Consider the following 20,279-nt stretch of genomic DNA (forward strand, 5'->3'; position numbering starts at 1 on the left):
GGTTCTGTTTTTAATGATTTATTTCTCTGTTATTAAAATTCCACCTGCTGCATATGACTGAATCTACGTCAGGGAAAAAGCTTCTGGGTCTAATGGTGACTAACACGTCGAGTTCAGTACCATCACTGTCGCTGACTTGTTGTATTAAAGCTGTTAATAACTCTTATTTACAGGTTTGATTCCACAGCTCGGAGGCCTCATTTGTTCTCAGAGCCATGGACGTTTCACAGCCTTTTTTTGTCTCTGGTTTGGATAAAGGTGGTTTGGTAAGGGCCTGGTTTTGGTTCTGGAGCTTGTTTACAGCTCTGGGCTGCAGCACACTGTGGCGACTCCATGTTAAAGCTGTTAATGTGGCCCTGAGGATTAGCTGCTAACGAGGTTAAGTCCAGTGTCAGCAAAACAGAGGATCGGATGAGGCACTGCAGATACCTGAGCGCCATCTCAGAGAGCACCTTAAATAAGGGTCGGACATTTTTCTCTCCTTCCTTCCTCCTTCGCTGCTTCTTTTGCTTTTCCAGTCTCCATTCTGTTTTTAATGTAATCTTCTCTTCTGTCCTTCCCTTGTCTCCTTTCCTGCACCCTGCAGATGTTTGACCTTCAGTTCTGCTGCATCATAAAAATTTCATCCTGTTTGCTTCATTTTTCTTTGTGTTGTGTCATGAAGTGTAATAACAGTCACACAATGAGCCTTTATGCTCTGCAGTGGACTCGGGTGAACTGGCCTTTGCTGCCCTCTTGTGGATGATCTGCGTCGCCCTCAGTTTCACACACGGAGCAGACCCGGCTCTCGTTTCTCAGCTCTCATATCTCTGACGACATTGAGTTTCTGATTGTGTTATCAGAGCCACACAGACAGTCCTTATTTTCTTTTTCTGCCCCTCAGAGTTCAGCTCGTCCCTTCGAGGGCAGCTTGAACTCAGCTCGCATTCCTCTGGATTACACCACTGTGTAAACCTCCTCACCTCCCAGCAAGAAAACACCCTTCATCAGGCCTCTTCACTTTTACAGAACAGCTTTCAAAGGAGGAATCACATATTTACATTTTTCTAGAACAAGTAATAGTCAGAGACGTTGTTTACCCAAACAAAATATAGCTGCAGCCAAAAAAGGGAGTTTTACACCAGCACAGATTACTGTAGATAAAACACATGCAGCCGTATGAAACCTTTAAAGAAAGAAATCTTCTGCACAACTTATTCAGAGAAGCTAATCTCACTCATGACCCCATACTGCACACCTCGTTTTTATAGCCCCAATACACAGAAGCCAAACCCTGTACCATGAATCCAGTCCAGCATTCCCAGGATATCTTTTTCTTATCTGACTTGTCACATCCCAACAACTTTGTCAGGATCATCAGGGTGGTTCAGTAAATCATCCCAGGGTTTCCCAATCGAGCACTGACTCATGGCTATGAGTCTGGATTTTATCCAGCAGCTATGGAGAAAGCCGAGGATGGTGTCATCACGGTGCAGGTTAACCTGTCGGTGTTTTTTCTGCCTGTGCTGTGCACTAAATTACAAGCCATACAGATTTCAACAGAATGGGATAAGCTAAAAGGATCGACCACAGACTGTGAAACTCCTTACAGCATGAAGCTCTCTGCGGGCAGTTCTTTGTGTTTGTTTTCTCTTTTATTAACTTTTCTCACATAAATGCTTTTTATAAAAGAGAAGCGGATAAAAAGATAAAACTTTAGCTTCTTTTTCAGGTTTTACTGTAGTGTCATTATCAAAGTCTACAATCAAGAGTTTACAAGGTGCAAGCCACTGATTACACTCAAGAACAGGAAGTCGAAAAAATCCGACACAGCTCTGAAAAAACCCATTTGTTTGTTGGAGGAAACCAAGATGAACTTTTACCAGGATGATGAGAAGAGAAAAGTACGCAGAAGGAGAGAAACACCTCATGATCTAGAAGCATCCATATCATGTGTCTAACATGGTGGAGGTACTGTTATGGCATGAGCGTGTATGGCTGCAGTGGAAGTGGGTCACTGAAGAGCTGTGAAGTCCACGGGCCTGTAGTCTCTGCTCAGACTCAGACAAATGCTGCAGAGATGATCAGACAGAGCTTCATATGCAAACTGACAGTGACCCAAAGAAAACTGCAAAAACAACCCAAGAATTTCTCAAAGGAAAGAAATGCAGGGCAAAAAAAAATGATGTTAGTTTGTCCAATTAGATTTGAGACTCTGAGGGATAAAAATGTAATTTCTCAACAATAATTCCTTTTATTTTGTCTGCACTCCTGCATCAGATATTTTCAATTTCAATTTTATTTACACAGCGCCAAATCACAACAACAGTCTCCTCAAGGTGCTTTATACTGTAAGGTAGACCCTACAATAATACATACAGAGAAAAACCCAACAATCATATGACCCCCTATGAGCAAGCACTTTGGCGACAGTGGGAAGGAAAAACTCCCTTTTAACAGGAAGAAACCTCTGACAGAACCAGGCTCAGGGAGGGGCGGGGCCATCTGCTGTGACCGGATAAAGTCATGCTGTGGAAAAGAGACAGAGATTAATAACAAGTACGATTCAGCAGAGAGGTCTATTAACACATATTGAGTGAAGAAGAAACACCCAGTGCATCATGGGAATCCCCCAGCACCTTAGATCTATTGCAGCATAATTCAGGTGACCCTGAATCCTCCCTGAATCCTGGTCACCTTTTCCAGCTGTTAACTGTTCTTCAGGAGGGTTTCCTGCTGATCCTGCTCCAGCTGTGACCGTCTGTGGTAACAGTGAATGTGCCTGTTTCTGTTCATGCAGGGAGGATTAAAACTGTTGGCATCAGAAAGGCTGACTCATGGATGACTGCTGAATGAGTGTGATGGCTCGCTCAGCATCACCATAGCAGCTCGTTTAGACAATCTAACCTGTCAATGTCTCAACTTTAATTTCTCCGGCCACCATCACCCCCTCCCTCCACAGGGAGGTCACTTCCTGCTGGGACACACCTGAGACCACGTGGGGATTCTCCACCTGAAATTCCTTTAACATAATGACCCTGTTACGATCAATAAAACCCCGTCACTGTCCCGCTCCACCCCGCCGCACCTGCTTTATCACATACTGTCTGGATAAATATTAGCAGGGCTAAACCACGCTGTGTCTCACTCGGGCCGTAGAAACTGTCAGTGAACCTGTCGCTAAACTTCAGAAGAGGACAGAAAGCCGGGAAGTGTCACTGCTGAAGACTGATCATCACAAACAGACACACAGCAGTCTCTTAATTCTGTTCTGACACCACACTGTAAAAATTACTCATAATTAAAAGTGTGCAAGTATAAATTGATTTTGTTTTTTTTTTTAAGGCAACCCATTCTGCTCAGTTTGAGTTCAGTATTTTTATTGTGGGACTGCATCAGAGCAGCTTTGCATAATAAAACAATTTAAAAAAAAAGATTTTTAAAAAATCTTAAGTTCCTTAATTCATCATCTCCATGAAACAAGCTGTTTTAGCTCCTGTCTCTCCAAGGTCCATCAATCAGAAGATAGATGGACCCTGGAGGTTTTAGAAGCATGCACATGAGTTGGAGGTCACTACTGGACCTTGAGCTGTGCTCTTCTTGTTCCTCCTTGCACAAAGAAGAAGATACCTGTGCTGCTGGGCTGAGGACTTTCTGCCCAGAGACACAGCAAACCTACTTCTGATGACACTTGGATGTGGATGTACCATCACAGAGGAGCAGGACTACCTGCACAGCCTGAGTGGGCTGGCTGGTAGCCCTCTGCCTCCTAGCAGATGCACCTTCGGTATGAATTTCAAAATCCTATGTCACCTTGTTCTCAAGTTATTGCATTCAGAAGATTTTTAGAAAACCTGACCTCCGACCTTGAGGTCAAGGTCACTGAAATTCAAACTCGTCTGAGATTTTTAGCAGATGCATCTATGGTATCAATTTGAAAATCCTAGGCGACATCCTTCTCGAGTTATCACATTCTCAAACTTGGGTCCACATCTTCTGCCCACCAGCCCGACAGGGTGACGACAGAGATAAAAAGCTAAAGTCGGTGACCTCGTGGGGACCCCGCTCTGCCACGACTCTTAAAAAAGCCTGAAAAAGACCGACTGACTCTGTGGTTATATAACCAGCTTTCCTGTTTGGACCATCGGTTGATATAAAACTAGCAGCCTAACTTCACCTGGCTGATCACGGAGCAGAAACCTTTCTGTATCGGCCTCTTTCACTTTACTTTGTTTCATGAACTTCACTCACAGCCGATGCAGGAAGGAGTTAAATCATGAGCTCAGATTGAATTAAGAAAAAATTCATATCCAACTTTTAAAGCCTCCCACCAGCCAGCCAGCCAATCAAAATCAAGTGTTTTCTCGGCCCCTCGAGAGGCGATTCGAGCCTCGCTGAGGAATTTCTGCCCATGTGTTCAGCCTGATGTGTAAAACTCAGTGAGTCATGCAGGCAGTCAGAAGGCAGAGTGTGTGTGTGTGTGTGTGTGTGCGTGTGAGTCAGCCTGTATTTAAACGCCACACCCAGCCTCGTCCTGGCTCATAACGGAGCTGCTGCTGTGTCTCTAAAGGTAAGAACTCATCAGAGTGAGCGGAGATATCGGAGAGCTTTAGCAGCAGGAAGGATTTACGACTTTTCTTCTTTTTTCTACTTCAAAGAGTCAAAAAAGGACGAATCAGGTTTGTTTCCTTACTTAGCAATGACTGGAGGCTTTTATTTTGAAGGCTGGAGGATGGAGAAGTAGTTTCACTTACTTTTAAAGTATTTTTTAACCAAACATTCAGAAACAAAACCATCAATTCAAGTGTGTGTTTATATGTTTTTAAGCAGCATGAGCAGTTTTTACAAACGCTTCCTCTAAAATTTGCCAAAATAAGAGTCAAAATGAGTGAAATGAGCAAACCTAAAGCCACCGGTGAACATGCTGCACAGAGAAGCTGCAAACAACAGTGATTTTAAAAAGCTGAAGTGCTTTGTTGATGTAAAATGTCTACGGGGTTATAAAGCTCAAAGTCCGCTGCAGAAGGCGGCGTTCTGTCGTACAGGGAGCCGAGCTGCCGCCTCACAGCGATAAACGAGGACTGGCTGCAGTTTGCTGCAGTTTTCATGTCGCCTTTCATGCTTCAAGCTGCTCAACTTATGTTAGCAACTAAAGCGACTGTGTGGGCTCATTTCTTCAACAGGTAGTTTTAGGTTTTTCCAGATGTTTGGAGGTAAAAACAGCTTCACAGGGAAACATCAGGAGCTCATCCCCACACTGCTCTGTATCTATGACAGATATACCCCCAGGCTCAGGGAGGCTGCCCCTCTCTGGTTCTGCCAGAGGTTTCTTCCCTTTAAAAGGAAGTTCTTCCTTCCCGCTGTCACCAAGAGCTTGCTCAAAGGGGATCGTCTGATTGTTGGAGTTTCTTTGTATTATTTTAGGGTTATTACCTTAAAGCTCCTTGAGCTGCTCAGAGAAAGATATTTTACAACAATATAGACCTGTGAAATATTTAAAAATCGGAGCTGTATCTGTTGTATCTAAGGTGAAAACAGCATTTCTCCCAGGACATTTACTTTTTCTACAGCCCCAAAGAGCCCCAATCATTTTGGACCAGCTCAAGAGCAGCCCCTATGGGACAGGCTTTCCAGACAGTGGGAGCTCCTGAAGACTAAATTAAGCTGGCCAATCAGCACAGACTTGACTTTTCAGGCCGGGTAACCTCAAAGACGCAGGAGTGAAAAATGTGTAAAATGAGATGGACTTTAAACATGACAGCAGTCCTTCATACAGTACAGTAAAGATACTACAGCATCAGAGAGAAACCCCCACCAATCAGAGAGGAAGAAACCTCCAACATAACCAGGCTGATGAAAAGGTAACCATCTTCAACGACTGACTGGGGGTGAGGGGGGGGGAAGAGGAAACCATGAATAACAAACAAGAAAAAGCTAACTGAGGGACAGAAAAGACCAAAATCTAGAGAAGACAAATAAGGAGACGTGCCCAGTGCATCACTGGAAGTCCCCCTGAGCCTATAGCACCACTAAGCAGAGGTTCAGGGTCATCAGGGTCAGCTGATCCAGCTCTAACTATAAACTTTATCAAAAAGGAAAGCTTAAAACTAGAGGCATTGTCTTCTCTATCCAAACTGGGAGCTGGTTTCCAGTTGAAGGCTCTCCCAGTCTGAGAGCAAAGTGCTCTGTTGGGGTGATAGGTCACTATGAGGTCATTAAGATAAAATGGGGCCTGATTATTTAAGACCTTGTATGTGAGGAGCAGGATTTTGAATTCTGGATTTAACAGGAAGCCAATGAAGGGAAGCCAATACAGGAGAAATCTGCTCTCTCTTTCTAGTCCCTGTCAGGACTCTTGCTGCAGCATTTTGGATCAGCTGAAGGCTTTTCAGGGAGTTTTTAGGACATCCTGATAATAATGATTTATCAACTATTTTTGGATGTTGAGTTGAAGGAGACCCTGGAAATATAATTATGAATCTGTAAACAACCATAATATTGTTTCTTCATGTAAAGATGCTTTTGCCATGTTTGAAAAATAGTTTAAAAGCATCACAAATAAACGACAGACTGTGAAAGAAACTTTACACCCACACCAGAGCCTGGGCCATTAGACACCAGCAGAAACAGAAAACACTACGAGTATTACAAATAATACAAAAACCCCCAAATTTCAATGCACTGATGGGTAAAACACTGCCCCCTGGTGGTGAAGGGTTTAGTTACATACGGCGACGATATCTACAAAAAGTACCTTTAATAAATACATTTTTGTGTGAAGTGATCAAAAAACAACTTTGAAGTTTATACATTCGGATTATTTTTGGTGTCTTTTAGACACTGCTACAGAAAACTGGGAAAGTAGAAATTAGTGGAATAGCTGTTAGAGCTTAAAACTTTATTATACAATCATTTATCAAATTGTTGTAAATTAATTTCTCTTCAACTATTAATCTGCTCTGTTTCCTGAGGAGGTTAATCGGGACGTGTTCTCTCTGTGCTCCGTGGTATATTTCGATATGTGGAATTCCTTTTTGAACGGCAGCAAACAGACGACGGGACGAGCCGAGACTTCAGGACTGTTTGTAGCAGTTGCAGGATGAGATGCTGGCAGAGTTTGTAAGAGAGTCAAAGGTGGAGGAAACTCTGCAGTAATCACTTTACAGCTTCAGCTTCACCGTGTTACACAACACACTTGACATTCCTGCAGATCTGTTTGATTCATGCTCCTTATCTGCACACACGCCCTCCGCTGGCACGTCCCGCTCAATAAATCAAACACCCCTCCAGCGTATGAGCGTTTACAGCCTGCTGGAGTCTGAAGGCCATTGTTGGTCTGTTTTTAGACAGTCAGAGGAGGAAACCCAGCGTTTCCACTCAAAGGTTAAAGAGGACATATCACAGCTCCAGAGACTCCACCAGAGAAGCTCGACATTATTCACACTTCAGAAATAATCATTTATATCAAAACTGGATTTTTAAGCTGCCAGCAGTCTGCAGACTTTCTGATAATGGACCTGCTCTCAATGCCTTTTTCTTAACTATCAATTAACCGATAATTAACCGATAACAGAAACTGTACGACTGTAGAAAATGATGTAAACTCACCTTTAAGCTGCTTGAACTGTGTGTTGCAGGTGAATCCATCATGGCGCTGGTGTCTGAGTTTCTGGGTCAGCTGACGCTGTCGTACAGCGGGGTGAGTCACCTGCTGATAACACAGCAATCACCATAAATGGCTTTATCAGGTTATTCCTCCTATTACTGATGAACCCAACTGTGCCCTAATTAGAGCAGCATTACATCACACTACTGGTACTGTACCATAACACAGGTCACAGGTACTGGAGGCATTTCTGTTAGTCAATGTTTTCTGCACACCTGAAAAAATCCAAACAATAACAAAGCAGTGAAGTGACATATTTCCACCAGCTCAGATTTGTTAAATTAACGCAAGAACAATGAAGTCAACAATAAACAGTGAACAAGAGTCGTTCTCCACCCAGAGTTCATCTCTACAATCAGAAAGCAGATAAACTGATGACTGATCAGTGCTTCATTCAGATGCTGACAGACGAATTACTCCATCCTCAGAAAGCTCAGAAAGCTGCCTGATGGAGAACTCCTGCCGTACCCCTGCGTGGGTCTCTAACGGTCTGATGGGCATTACGAGGATAAATCACAGCAGATGTTTTTGGCACCTCGTCCGGTGCTTTCTGTTCAGCAGCTAACAGGAGCTAAAGGTCGGTCTCTGTCCTCTGTAGGAACCAGAGCCCAAATACCCCACCGTGGTGCCGGCCCGAGACTTCGACCCGGCCCGTGATGCTGCCAGGATTGACACGGCCATTAAAACCAAAGGTGAGCGAGTCCAGGAAAACTCCCTCCCCGATATTTCCCTCCCAGGCCCACCGGTCAGGAAGTTTCCACTGAGTTATGTAACTGTGATCCCACCGCTCCTCTCTGCGAGTTTAACTGTGTGAACAGGAAACACAGTGTCCACAACTCGGCAGCAACAGAGTTTTCTGATGATGTTTCAGCATCTTTACCGGTTTTTAGCAATTAACGGTTTACAAAAAGGGGAAAAGATATCGGTATAGCCAACAGTCAGGGGTTCAGGGCTTTCCTCAAGCGGATACTAGCTACTGTTTTACTGGTATTGTAGTGGGCCTAATGGAGAGTTCACGATAACCAACCATGAGAAGAAAAAAAGTAGGCACTTTAAAGCATGACTTTAAAGTTGCACATTTTATATAACTTTTTATTTAAAAGCTTTTTAAAAAAGTGTTTTGTTTTTTTTAAAAAAAAGTTATTTAAATAAAAAACTTTCTTTTCAAACGTTTTTTTTTTTTTTTTTTAGCTAGCTTAATGCTAGCTTTCCTGCTAAAATAAATCAACTTAAAGCTATCTCAGGAAAATGGTGTCTAGAATAGATCAGCGACTAATTCAACCACACTGATCTGGTAACTTAGCTGCTCATTTTCAAATTAGTTTATCAGCTAACGTTAGCTAGCTTGCCAAATTTATTCAGCAGCTAACATGACCCATAAATGCTAATTTGTGCAAATTCGTGCACAATGTGAAACAGTAGTGATTTCAGCGATCAGTAAATGTGTACAGGTAGAAAGCAAGATGCATAATGCATAACATTTAGCTTCTACAGTAAAATCCAACATGCCTATAGCTATAACTGAGCCATACATCATGTATCAGACACAGGTAGCCTCATCACGTCCAAGTCAGCTTCGGAGTCATTACACTGTCAGACACAGTCTCATTAACAGGTCTCGTTAATAACAAATGTGTTCTGAGGTTAATCAAAGATTCTTTATTGTGATATTTACAAAACCAGCAAAAAGGTTGAGCAACAACAACAAAAAAAACCTGATGGAAAGAGGAAGTAAGAACACAAGGACATAAAGTCTGAACAAATAAAAGCTCAGAGCACTGTAAGACTGAACAGCACCAAGCACTCTGAATCACAGGGTTTCACATCTGTTCACATCTGTCCTCTTCAAACCACAACAACATAATTTCATCTGCCTGGAAAGTGACTCACTCAGACCGCTGCAGAGGACTTGCTGAGCGAGGCTCGGCCTCAATTTTCCAGCTTCCTTTGTGAGAGCTGCTGGAAAAGCAGGATGTCCCTCAGCAGAGAGATTTCCACCATCAGAACAAAAGAAACTGCTGCAGATAATCAGAGGAACAGTTTCTCAGGGTCAAAGTCACTGGTAATGATGAAGGATACCTGAACCCCTGGCCCCGTCAGAATATGTGATGTCTAATTCTTTAAAAAATAAAAGACATGTATGCAATCAACAGGTGAAAGTTGTTTTGATGTCTGTATATGGTATTTGGTAGTTGAGTGTGAAAACAGTAACTTAATTTGTTTGATAAATTTTCAGGTGTGGACGAACAGACCATCATCGACATCCTGACGAGACGGAGCTGCGAGCAGCGCAGAGAGATCGCCTTTGAATACGAACGATTCGCCAAGAAGGTCAGAGATGTTTCTCTGTTAACGAACAAAAGTGAACTTTTAACGTATACGTTACTTTCATTATTTCAATCAATATACAGAAACTAATCAGGGCCATCAGTTAATCACGTTTTAATTTAAATTTTGGCTTCCAGTGATTATTAAAACCCAGATAATTGAAGTCAAATGATTCCTGCGTTGCATTTTGTTCTTTGTGAGTGAAAATTTTACATAATCATTGACCAAATAACTTTTGGTCAATGTTTTCAAGGGTAGTCTTATAGAACAATTAAGAGAGGAGGCATCCCCCCCCTCTGTCCCCTTCTGGCTGCCTCTGCCTCAATTTTATCCCACAACTTATGCTGGGCATACGCTGTGCGATTTTTTCAGTTGCGTTATTCAGCTTCTGCTCAAACTGTACGATTGACTCGCAGGGGTTAGAAGTTCGCAGGTCACGATGCAGGTCTCACACTATACGGCCCGATGCTCTGATGCGACCTGAGTACTCACACTGTGCCTCCATAAAATGAAGGTTATAACAGAAAATCTGTCACTCGCTCTCCCTCTCTGTCTTTCACTCACACAGACACCACCACCATCAACTTTGCTAAATTGCTAATGAAAAACATTGATCAGGCAGCTGTGATTGAGCAGTGGTGTAGATCCAACTATTTTCACGGTTGTTGTGGTCGTGATAATTTTGTGAGGCCACATCGAAAAGGCTCGGATGAGCTTTCCAAAGTTCTACAAGTGCCTCCATCGCTTGTGTCCAGATCACACGCTGCACCGCCGTGCTGCTCCGTCTTTTTCACCGACGTTTATGTGTTTGCACGTGCGCGGTGTGAGCGGCTGCGGTGACACCCTCACGATGGTCGTGAGGAAATCCTCACGACCAAGCGATTGATGATCGGGAGCTGGTCGTGAGGTGTTAATCGCTTCTCGTTACCCCACGTATACTACACGATGAACGACGCACGATGAAGGCCAAACTCAGGCCGTTCACCAAAACGGTCGCACGACTCAAAAATCAGCTCAAAATGGGCCAAAAATCGCACAGTGTAAGCCCAGCATTTAGACATTCACATTACTCACACTCTCATTACACATACATATAGGACCTTGGGGGTGGGCACGCTACACGGAATCCAAAAGACCATCAGGGTGTACACCTCACCCCTGGCGTCTTTGCCCACCTATCAATTTTAAATACACGTAGACATTGAGGGCTAGCAGGAGGGGCTATGCGCTTACCTGCTGCTCTCTGGCAGGTAGCTCCATGCCCTCCTGGGTTTTAAATGCACCTTAGAACACACATGCATCAACACTACATATGAGCGGGTGGAGGGAGGTTTGGAGTCTTCTCACACCCCCGTTCTCTGCGGCCTGCTGGAGTGGGGGGGCTGGGAGGAGGAGTTGGCCGTCCAACTGGGGTCTGGAATGTGGGGCCTCCCTGCTGCTGCGGAGTCAGGGCGGTCTGCTTCTCCCCACCGCAGGGAAAAGGGTAACACCACCTGGGTCTGGGTGCAGCTTCCCCCTCCAGGGGCAAGGGTACCTAGACCCGGTTCTTAGAGTACGCTTGGGGAGTGTGATTGTGTGTACAGCGTCTCTTTATGTCTGTCTCCACGTTGGTTGAGTGTTGAGTAATTGCTTATGAGAGCATGAGGGTGGGAATGGATGTTTGTATCTGTGTGTGCCTGTTTGTCTGTGTCTATATGTCAGGTTGGGTATCAGACGCCACCTCTCTGGGGACATCTCAGGCCCTCCAAGGTTTGGAGGCCTATCTCCCCCCACCACTTCCCCTGCTGGCCATTCTGCTTTTACAACGTCCTGATACCTGTACAGACTGTCTCTCAACATGAGAAAAGATACCTGCAGCCCATCTTTTTTCCACTTACGCTCAGCCTTCCTGCACTCTCGTTTGGCTGAGCGAGTGGCCTTATTTATCCATGATTGTGGTTTCGAGCTCATAGTTTTAAAAGGAGCAACCTCATCAAGGACAGTTTTGCATTTATCATAAAAATTAAATGTCATTTCCTCAATACCAAAGCCACAGGGAGATCTTAAAACTTTTTTTAAAAGCAATAGAAAATTGTTCTGTTGCAGATGGGTTAAAAACACGACAATGGCGTGTTGGAATAAGAGGTGTAAAATGGCAGAGAGATAAAAGTATATTAAACACAACAGGACAGTGATCAGAAAAAACAGCGTCACATATTTTCATGTTTAGGACCGGTGTCGTGTCAAATTATGTATCCCCGACAGAATTTGTTTCCCCTGCGTTGGGACCTGGGCACAGCATCGGACGGGATTACTTAAATAAACAAATGACATTTTCAGTGGTCATTATTTGTATCCCTCTGTAACTGTACAGAACTGTACTGAGCTATAACCTCCAAAATTTCAGGAGCAATAAGTCTTTGGACAGGAGGAACAAACTGTGGCAGGATCAGTCTGATATTATTTGTATCCCACTGTAACTTTACTGTATAAAGAGCTAACATCTCCAAAATTTCTGGAGTAGTTAGTCGTTATAAGAAGTGTTTATGAACTAAAAATCACGAATGTGGGACACTGTTTGTCCATGATTTCAAAAGGCCAGTGCAAAAAAAAGAAGAAGAAAAAAAAAGAATAATTTAAAAATAATCACCAAAACGTTTCTGGTAATTTCCCTAAATATGAAAAATAAATGTAAAAACGTGTTGTTTTTTTCCCCACGGTAACTTTTAAATGTAAATTAAACAATAAATCATTCAAAATAAATTGAAGCCTGATTGATTGATAATAACAACAATCTTGGATAATAACTTATAGAAAGAAAAATAAAGAAATAAAAGAAACATCAAAAAGAAATTTGCTAAACATGATCTAGACATTATCGCACAGATCCATCAGCTGGATGATGTAATTAACATTCATCTTAATGTAAAAACAAATCACAAATTTATAATTACGTAAATTATCTTCAGGGTTTTTCATGAACTGACAAACTTTTGGTGGACAACAAAAGTCACCAACACAGAGATCATTTTTTAAATCTTGTTTTAATAAATGGGATATTGTTACTATCGTAAATAAAATGGAGATTTCTGTAATGACAGGAAAATAACTGTACACAGACCAAACATGCATAAATCTGAAGTCCACAGAGAACGGTCCATTTTGAGCCTGATGTAAACCCAAAGGATGTGAAGCAGTCATGGTGGTAATCCAGCCAACAGCTAACATCATACTGCTTCAAATCATGAGTCAAAAACAGAACTTTTACTCTGAAGGTCGATGGAAAAATGAGGGAAACTGACAAACAGAAAAGGCAGTGAGAAATACAACAGATCCTGAACTTTTTGCTTTTGTACAAATGATCATTTCTAAAGTGATTTTTAACCCTGTGTCTGTGGTTGTGTCAGGATCTGGTCAGTGCCCTGAAGGGGGCGCTATCCGGTTCTCTGGAGGCTCTGATTTTGGGTCTGATGAAGAGCACCGCTCAGTATGACGCCTCGGAGCTCAAAGCCTCCATGAAGGTCAGTGTCACGCTAAAGACCAAATAAACATGGCTCGCCGGGTATCTGAACGTTCCAGAAAAGACTCACTCTGATAGCTGAGAGCTACTGTTGGATGAACATACAGAACAACATGTTTCACCCAGTTTGGGTTTTTTTCATGCAGGGACTGGGGACCGACGAGGAGACCTTAATCGAGATCGTCTGCTCCAGGAACAATGAAGAACTAGCTGACATCAAGAGGGTTTACAAAGAAAGTGAGTCACGTTTCAGGAACAAATCAACCTGAAAATACTGAAAATACTAAATAAATATATAACAGAGGTTTTCATGAGCTAAAGGCACAACAGCATTTCAAAAGTTTGAAAATGTGATTTTGGCTTTTTCTGCAGTGTTTAAGAAGGACTTAGAGAAAGACGTAGCAGGAGACACGTCGGGAAACTTCGCTAAACTGCTGCTGGCTCTGGTTCAGGTAGGAGCGCAACTCACCGCGAGCTTCAACCATGTTTCATTTATCGTCACAAAGCAGGAAATATAAGAACTCTGACAGGTTCACATAAACTCCTAAAAATGATGTTTCACTGAAAATCTATTAAGAAATAAAAATGAAACATTGGGTAGAAATCTGTGTTTAACTGCAACATTTTTGACTTTAGTGGATTTGGTAAAAATATTTCAGAGAACTAAATATTTTCTAAGAAGAGTTACGAAAAATATTCAGACAGATACGAAAAAAACCTACAAAAATTACTTTCACGATATTTAATAATAAGTTGTTAGACTTTGTCATACAGTGTCAGTTACACTGGTTTCTCACCAACACTCTGAAAACACGAACACTTTTCTAGGATATTTAAGATAAGATAAGATGGCCTTTATTAGTCCCACAGGTGGGAAATTTGTTTTGTTATAGCAAAAGTGCAAAGTTATGTAGCAGAAATTAGAAAACACTGGAATGCAATAAAATAAAATAAAATAAAATAAAATAAAATACTATATACAATAGAATAAAATAGAAATACTATTTTATTCTATACTATACTATACTATACTATACTACTATATACAACTGAGTAGGAAAATACAAAAACACAACTTCGTCAGAAGAAGAATTGCACATATAGCAGTCTTATTGCACATGTGTGGGTTTGTGTGTTTGATCAGCTGCAAAAGTCTTTATTGTGGAGTCTGACAGCAGTGGGGAGGAAAGACCTGCGAAATCTCTCCATCCCACACCGTGGGTGCCGCAGTCTCCCACTGAAGGAGCTGCTCAGTGCCTTCACAGTCTCATGCATGGGGTGGGAGATGTTGTCCATCAGGGATGACAGCTTAGCCACCATTCTCCTGTCACTCACCACCTCCACTGGGTCCAGAGGGCATCCTAGAACAGAGCTGGCCCTTCGGATCAGCCTGTTCAGTCTCTTCCTGTCCCCAGCAGAGATGCTGCCTCCCCAGCAGACCACACCATAAAAAATGGCTGAGGCCACCACAGAGTCATAGAAGGTCTTCAGGAGTGGGCCCTCCACTCCAAACGACCTGAGTCTCCGCAGCAGGTACAGTCTGCTCTGCCCTTTCCTGTAGAGGGCGTCTGAGTTATGAGTCCAGTCCAGTTTGTTGTTCAGATGAACACCAAGGTACCTGTAGCTGTCCACAGCCTTGATGTCCATACCTTGGATGTTCAGTGGTTGCAGTGGAGGATGTTTCAGTGATGAGGCTGACTATTGCAGAGTCATCAGAGAACTTCTGCAGGAAGCACTGGGTGGAGTTGTGGGAGAAGTCTGCAGTGTAGATGGTGAAGAGGAACGGAGCCAGAACCGTTCCCTGTGGGGCCCCCGTACTGCAGACGACCCTGTCCGACACACAGCCCTGAGTCCTCACATACTGTGGTCGGTCGGTGAGGTAGTCCAAAATCCAGGTAGTGAGGTGATGGTCCACTCCAGAGTTCTCCAGCTTGTCCTTCAGAACCGAGGAAAGAATGGTGTTAAAGGCACTGGAGAAATCAAAGAACGTGATTCTCACAGTGCTCCCAGCGGTCTCCAGGTGAGCGAGGGAACGATGTAGGAGATGAATGACGGCATCATCCGCTCCAATGCCAGGCTGGTAGGCAAACTGAAGTGGGTCCAGTGATGAGCTCACAAGGCGCGAAGCTGAGCCAGGACCAGCCGCTCAGGGTCTTCATCAGGTGGGATGTCAGAGCCACCGGCCTGTAGCTGTTGAGGTCCTTGGGGCGTGAAGTCTTTGGCACTGGAACAACACAGGAAGTTTTCCAGAGCTGTGGGACTCTTCCCAGCCTCAGGCTCAGGTTGAAGAGGTGCTCCATCACCCCACACAGTTGGTCCGCGCAGGACCTGACGACCCTCGAGCTGATGCCATCTGGACCCGCTGCCTTCTTGGCTTTAATCCTCCTCAGTTCCCTCCGAACCTGGGTGGTTGAGAGAGACAGGCTGGAGCCTTGTGTTGAGTGTGTATTGGATGCTGTTGTTGGGGGTGGGGAGGAGTGAGCAGGGTGAATAGAGGAGGTGTGAAGTGGTTTATTTATAGTTTTGATGTTTGGATAAGAAAATTAGCTTTGATTTATTTTAGTCTACACAAAAATCTGTTTTTATTTAATCTGTTTTTTTCACAGACAAGACGAGATGAACCTTCGAATGTCGTCGACTATGAGAAGATTGATGAGGATGCCAGAGTAGGTCAAAATATACTTTTTTTTTGTCTTTAAAGGTACTTTTTGTAAATTCACGTGACTTTAAGTGCAAAAGAAAGTGACCGTTATTGAACAGTAGAAGAGTAATCATTGTTACAGCGAGGCCGTGAAATAAGCAGGGGTGGAAATGGGAAAGGACCAAAAATAATAATGAAACGTTAAAGCAACGTGTCTGAAAACATGTCAGTGCCCCCTGGTGGTGAAAGTTAAAGCTTGCAGCACATGATTACAAAAAGTACCTTTAAAAACTTGAAACGAGGTTTGGTGTCCTCTGAGGGGATAATCTATCCAGAGGTATAACTGTTAGTTTTCTACATGTGTTTTTGCCATTTTTTTATGTAAACCTGACCATTTTTTTCACAATTTCTTCATTTAACCGTCCTCCTGTGTGAACCTCTCAGGCTCTGTATGAAGCCGGAGTGAAGAGGAAGGGAACCGACGTGGTGACCTGGATCGAAATCATGTCTCAGAGGAGCGTCCCCCACCTGCAGAAAGGTGAACTGCATACTCAAAACTGACGCAACAAAGCTTTATTTATACAGACAGCACATTACAGTGCTAATGTAAAACTAACTCAGTGATTAACTGAGAGCAATAAAAACAAAACTAAGAGGCAAACGAGACCAACAATAGGCCAGAAAACACGAGAACTATAAATATAAGCAGAACAGATCAAATGAAATACCAAACAACAGGAAATGTAATAAAACCTACAAAATAAGATCCATGAAACAAGCAAATGTAAAAACAATAGGGAATTATATTCGTATACTTAAAAGAAACCAGCACTGTGAAAAAGCATAGCTTGTGTTTGAAGGAAAGTCTTACGTATTGTCCCTTTAATGTGTGTGTTGTGTGTCAGTGTTTGAGCGGTATAAGAGCTACAGCCCCTACGACATGAAGGAGAGCATCAGGAAGGAGGTGAAGGGAGATCTGGAGAAGTCGTTCCTCACTCTGGGTACGTCGAAGAAACATCTTCATTGAATATTCAAGTCACAGATTTAGACCCGGTTTAACGGGGAAACCGAGGACGAGCGCAAGTGTCTGTTTCATTTTCAGCCACACATTAAAAGAAATAGACGCCATCAGAACAAAGTAAGACTGAAATTCTACTTCACGGTAACAGGATGCATTAAGCAGGTGTGTATCGTTTGTCCACAGTGGAGTGCTTTGAAAACAGGCAGCTGTACTTCGCCAACAGACTCAATGAAGCCATGAAGGTGAGTTTTCCATGTTTTTGTCCAACGTTTCCACCTGGAACGAAACATAACACCTCCTCCTTCTCCGTCTGTTTTCTCTCAGAGTAAAGGAGCGAAGGAGAAGGTGGTGACCAGGATCATCGTTTCTCGCTGTGAAGTCGACCTGATCAAGATCAGAACAGAGTTCAAGAAGCACTTCAAGAGGTCGCTGTACCAGACCATCACTGTGAGTCCTGCAATATCCCACACACAAGGAGGACATCGAACACACCATAGAGAGGGCATTTTGTTTATTACCTTTGAAATGGATAATTTTGTGTGTGCGTTTGTGTTTAGGAGCACACTAAAGGAGACTACCAGAAAGCTCTGCTCAGTCTGTGCGGAGGAGACGACTGAAACTACATTTCCCAGAGGGCTGCAGGGGCTTAAACCGTCAGATGAAATCCTTCACTGTTCTGAGATTAAACATGTTTGTCTCCGTGATCGACATCAGTTTGTGGAATAAAAAAAACGAGAAAAGAAATAATTTGTCTTTTTGTTGTTTGAGTGAAAGAACACCAGGGGGCAGCAGAGGCATGTTTAACACTGAGCAGGCCTGCAGTACAGGAAACCACGAAAAACTGTGTTTGTAGGTTCAAAGTCAGATTTAAACACACACAGATGGCCTCGTTTACAAGAATCACATTAAGAATAAAATCTAAAGAAATCAAAGTTTAAATAAAAATGCCAAAAATAAAACACCATACCGTGTACATTGTAACATACCTATAATAGATCCATATTTTGTAATATATCTATATTATGGCTAAAGCACTTTCTGGATGGATGCAAACTGCATTTCATTGCCTTGTACTTGTGACATGTGCAATGACAATAAAGTTGAATTCTATTCTATTCTAAATAAAAAACAAAAAATTCATTTTTCTAATAAAAATGAGAAAAAAATCATTTCGTTTTAAATCCATCTCTCAGTTCTCATATCAATTTATGGATTAAACAGTTCTTATACTCTGACATGCAGCCTCTCTGATTTTTTAACACTGAAATAAAGACATCAGAAAATTAGTATGTCATTTAAATTTTTTTAAATATTCCATTTTACTCTTTTTCTGGAAAAGGGACCAAAGTGTATGACCTTTATTCTGGAGCCACATTTATCAGATCTGATTTATGCAGTTATTCATATTCAGGTTTTATAGACAATAAAATTACAGTCACTGCTTTTCGTCTTCATGTAAATCAGCGCCGGCTCGTTCGTGGTTGTCTGCCGTGTGGAGAGACTTGATGTGCAGCAGGTTTAAGTTAACCAGTGAGCCATAAACATCCTGAATGATCCTTTAACTCACAGTGAAGGATAACTCTGAGCTGTTTTCACTGTTATTTTGCGGTTTTGTCCACGAACACGTTGGTTTGGATTCTGTCAGACTGCCGCTCTGAAAATGAAATCTGAAGCCGGCTCTCCTGACGATTGATCAGTGTTTGTAGGATCAAAGTCGGTATTTGATGTCAAAATATTGGTTATTAATTAGTCCCCGGCAGACTGACGTAGACACATATTTGTGGTGTGTGTTTGTACGGCTCTGCTGCTCCTGCGGCTTGTTTTTCCTTTAATCGTTCGTAGGTTTTCTGTTGTTTGTTTGCTGCTAATTTTTTAATTAAAGATGCTGATTTTACCTCAAGCAACACTTGCCGATTTGCATTTGTAGAGCTGAGGAAAAAAAGCTTTTGCTGTGTAGAGAGAGGAAGAAGAGGTGGAAGATAGAGAGAGCAGAGAGCTGAGATAAAGATTTGAATCTCAATGTTCACTGTGATTAAATGTGACCTGAACTAAGAAGTCAAACAGTTCAACTTCAAACTTCTTTAAGGAATATAATTTACCATCTAAGCAAGAATGATATTCTTTTTTGTTTTTGCACCTATGGCTGCAGTTCCTCTAATGTCCACTGGAAGCTCCAGCAGTGAGTCAGTGTCCATAGACCCCAATGTTAAAATGTCATGTCGGACATTTTTTCAGAGCCTCTGGCGTCTCACGTTCATGCACATGGAGTCACTTTCTTTAATAGTTGCATGACCTTTTTCTAACCAGCAGGTGACGCTGGTGTGAGAATGATCAAATTTAAGTGAATAGGAAACTGCTTGCAGAGGCTACGCTTGAAGCCACTGAGGTGTTCGATGGCGGCGTTGACGCGATGCCACCGTTATGAATGAAACTATTGAGAAAGTCCAATAACTCCAGCCGTACTTATCTGGTCTGTTTAAGGCATTTATTGCTCACCATCAGTTGCATTTGTTGTTCGACAGTTTCTCTTAGCGCCCAACATCATCTAACACACAGGTGTCGAACTCCAGGCCTCGAGGGCCGGTGTCCTGCAGGTTTTGGATGTGACCTTGATCCAACACAGCTGATTCAAATGGCTAAATTACCTCCTCAACATGTCTTGTAGTTCTCCAGAGGCCTGGTAATGAACTACTCATTTGATTCAGGTGTGTTCAGCCAGGGTGTTATCTAAAACCTGCAGGACACCGGCCCTCGAGGCCTGGACTTCGACACCCCTGATCTAACATGACTCACAACTGTCACAAACTGTTGGCTCCTTCTAACCAACAACACTTGACACTAATGAAATCTGCCTACCTTAAATATCAGTGTTTACAAACACTAAAAGTGACCCCTAGTGCCACGCATAAGGTAATAAATGCAAAAATGACTCTTAGGCTGCTTTTAATTAAGGCACACCTTTCCCTCCCACAGGTAAATGTGGAGGAAAAGGTGGTTTATGGATTCTTGGGCAGCACCTGGCTGAGAATCTTAAGGTTTTAACGCTTCAGTACCACAGTGGGAGTTGTTGAACGCTCACTGGTTCGTCACAGTCAGGAGTTGCTAACACAGATTCTCCAACCTGTGAACAGCCACGAGCTACAGT

At 42.7% G+C, this 20,279-nt stretch overlaps 1 protein-coding gene across 2 annotated transcripts; it reads left to right on the plus strand.

Moving 5' to 3' along the window:
* The first annotated feature begins 4,419 nt into the window (after positions 1 to 4,419).
* LOC116329004 (annexin A2-B-like) lies at positions 4,420 to 17,881 on the plus strand. 2 transcript variants are annotated; one of them, XM_031750905.2, is made up of 13 exons: positions 4,420 to 4,549; positions 7,617 to 7,678; positions 8,244 to 8,337; positions 9,882 to 9,976; positions 13,360 to 13,473; positions 13,619 to 13,709; positions 13,845 to 13,924; positions 16,079 to 16,138; positions 16,558 to 16,651; positions 17,019 to 17,114; positions 17,318 to 17,376; positions 17,459 to 17,581; positions 17,692 to 17,881. In XM_031750905.2, the coding sequence occupies exons 2-13, from the start codon at positions 7,628 to 7,630 to the stop codon at positions 17,749 to 17,751; spliced, it is 1,017 nt and encodes a 338-aa protein (XP_031606765.1). In that variant the 5' UTR covers positions 4,420 to 4,549; positions 7,617 to 7,627; the 3' UTR covers positions 17,752 to 17,881. The 2 variants fall into 2 exon arrangements, with proteins under 2 accessions (XP_031606765.1, XP_039469808.1); XM_039613874.1 differs by having other exon boundaries at positions 4,515 to 4,658.
* The last annotated feature ends 2,398 nt before the right edge of the window (positions 17,882 to 20,279 follow it).

Source organism: Oreochromis aureus, linkage group 1, assembly GCF_013358895.1.
Source record: "Oreochromis aureus strain Israel breed Guangdong linkage group 1, ZZ_aureus, whole genome shotgun sequence".
Taxonomy (NCBI): domain Eukaryota; kingdom Metazoa; phylum Chordata; class Actinopteri; order Cichliformes; family Cichlidae; genus Oreochromis; species Oreochromis aureus.